We start from the raw sequence: 2,090 nt of genomic DNA, 5'->3' as shown, positions 1-2,090 counted from the left end.
ACATGCCCCAGACAGAAAAATCACCCACGCCCTTTTTGTTGATGATTTGAAAACTTATCATCGATCTGAACAAAAGGCAGTAACTGTGACAAGAAAGCTGAAGAAGATGTTTGCAGACATTGGCTTAGAATGGGGAATTAACAATACATATGAAATACATATGAAACGAGGAAAACTGGCATCCAACGAGAGCGCCTCAGAAATGCCTTTAAGTAACGACTGCTCCATCCCAGTGATAGGCAGCTAGGACCCCTACAAATTCTTAGGAAAGTACCAGAATACTCAGAATCTAGAGGATAAAGTTATTGAAGAGGCTTCCAATCAGTACGAGAATCGTTTGTTGGCAGTTTGGACTTCTCCATTGTCAATACCACGAAAAGTTCGTGCCGCCAATGTTTATGCCGTACCTGTCTTACAGTACTATATGTGGACCACCGATTGGTGTCTTAATCACCTCAAAGAACTCGACAGGCTAACAAGAAAAGTTATCAATGACTGTAGTGGAAAGCCTAAGCATGAATCAACACCATTGCTTTACCTACAGCCAGAACAAGGAGGGAAAGGATTAGTCGAATTAGAAACATTGTACAAGAACACCAAGTTAAAAATAGCTAACTACATTAACAACTCAAAAGACCAGCATATCAAACTCGTAAAGTCATCCCAGCTGAAAAAAGAACAAAGCCATTTAAGATCTATATTTAAAGATGCCAAGAAGTACGCAGAGGAACTGAACACAGAGTGTGATTTTGACGATGGAGAAACAATCTTGAGAAACGGCGACAAAGAAATGCGCGTAAGCGGTAAGGAACCATACAAAGTAAAGAGCATTATAGACAAGGCGAACTCCAACAGGCACATGAGAGATACACAGAAACAGCCCTGGGTCGGGAAATTTGTGACTCAACACTGGAATGATCCCCAAATATCAAATAATTCATATGACATCTTTAAACAGTGGAAGAACATTCCAGACATTGTAATGTCAATCGACACAAGTATCAGACAACAACTCCTGAATACCAAGACCTACAGATCCCAGAAGTTGCACCAACAAGTAGAAGAACTGTCCTGCCGACTCTGTTCTGAGAAACAAAAGACTGTATCACACGTACTTTGTGGCTGCTCACATATAGCTCAGTCACTTTACAAAACTCGACATGACAACATGCTTCGCCCTGTCTATCATGCTCTCCTTGAAAAATATGGTTTCGATGAATCTGATTATTCTTCTCCATGGCATGTGTAATCCCACCCTCAGCCAAGCAAAGAAAACAAAGAAGCAAAGATATTATGGGACATACCATGGCAACTTGAAAAATGTCCTAAGGACGGTGCAAACAAGCCAGATATCAGTATACTAGACAAAAAGAACAAAGAATGGTCTCTAGTGAAAGGTACGATATGCACTCCAGGAAGAATTGCTGAAAGAACCAAGTACAAACAGAACAAGTACTTAGACCTTAGATTGGGAATAAAGAACTTGTATCCAGGCTACAAAGTGAAGCTTATCACCATAGTATTTGACTATCTTCGTGCATACTACAAAGACCTAGACAAAGAACTGAATATGTTATTTGGGCCGAGAGTAGCAAGGTTGACAATTGAACGGTCCCAGAAATGGGTTATTTCTCAGAACTGTGAGATTGTTAAGAGATTTTCGTGCATGTAATTATGCAAATGCACAAATATAGCAACATAATAGTTGAAAGAGCAGATTTTAGCTTTATCATGCTGAGATTTTTAAATACGGGTACAATTTTATTTTATTTTATTTTTTATTTTACTTATATTGCTATTTAGTTATTTTTAGAGTATTTATCTTATTCAATAGCGCATGCAACGCTACTTTTTGTTATCTTAGATTTATACTAACATATGCAACATGCAAATATATATCTTTTATATTCTAGCCCACATTGCCTAGCCTGTGCCGGCAATGATGTTGATATATACCTTGAATGATTTTACCCTAATAATAATAATAATAATAATAATAATAATAATAATAATAATAATAATAATAATAATAATAATAATAATAATGATAAATGTGCACCACCTCCTCTACATGGATGACCTGAAATTAT

General features: G+C 37.1%; 1 protein-coding gene across 1 annotated transcript; it reads left to right on the top strand.

Moving 5' to 3' along the window:
- Positions 1-424: 424 nt before the first annotated feature.
- Positions 425-1,249, top strand: LOC138037258 (uncharacterized). The gene has a single exon (XM_068883227.1). It carries the CDS (start codon positions 425-427, stop codon positions 1,247-1,249), a length of 825 nt encoding a protein of 274 aa, XP_068739328.1.
- The last annotated feature ends 841 nt before the right edge of the window (positions 1,250-2,090 follow it).

This window comes from Montipora capricornis, chromosome 2, assembly GCF_036669925.1.
Source record: "Montipora capricornis isolate CH-2021 chromosome 2, ASM3666992v2, whole genome shotgun sequence".
NCBI classification, from domain to species: domain Eukaryota; kingdom Metazoa; phylum Cnidaria; class Anthozoa; order Scleractinia; family Acroporidae; genus Montipora; species Montipora capricornis.
This window is presented reverse-complemented; position numbering and strand designations above follow the sequence as displayed.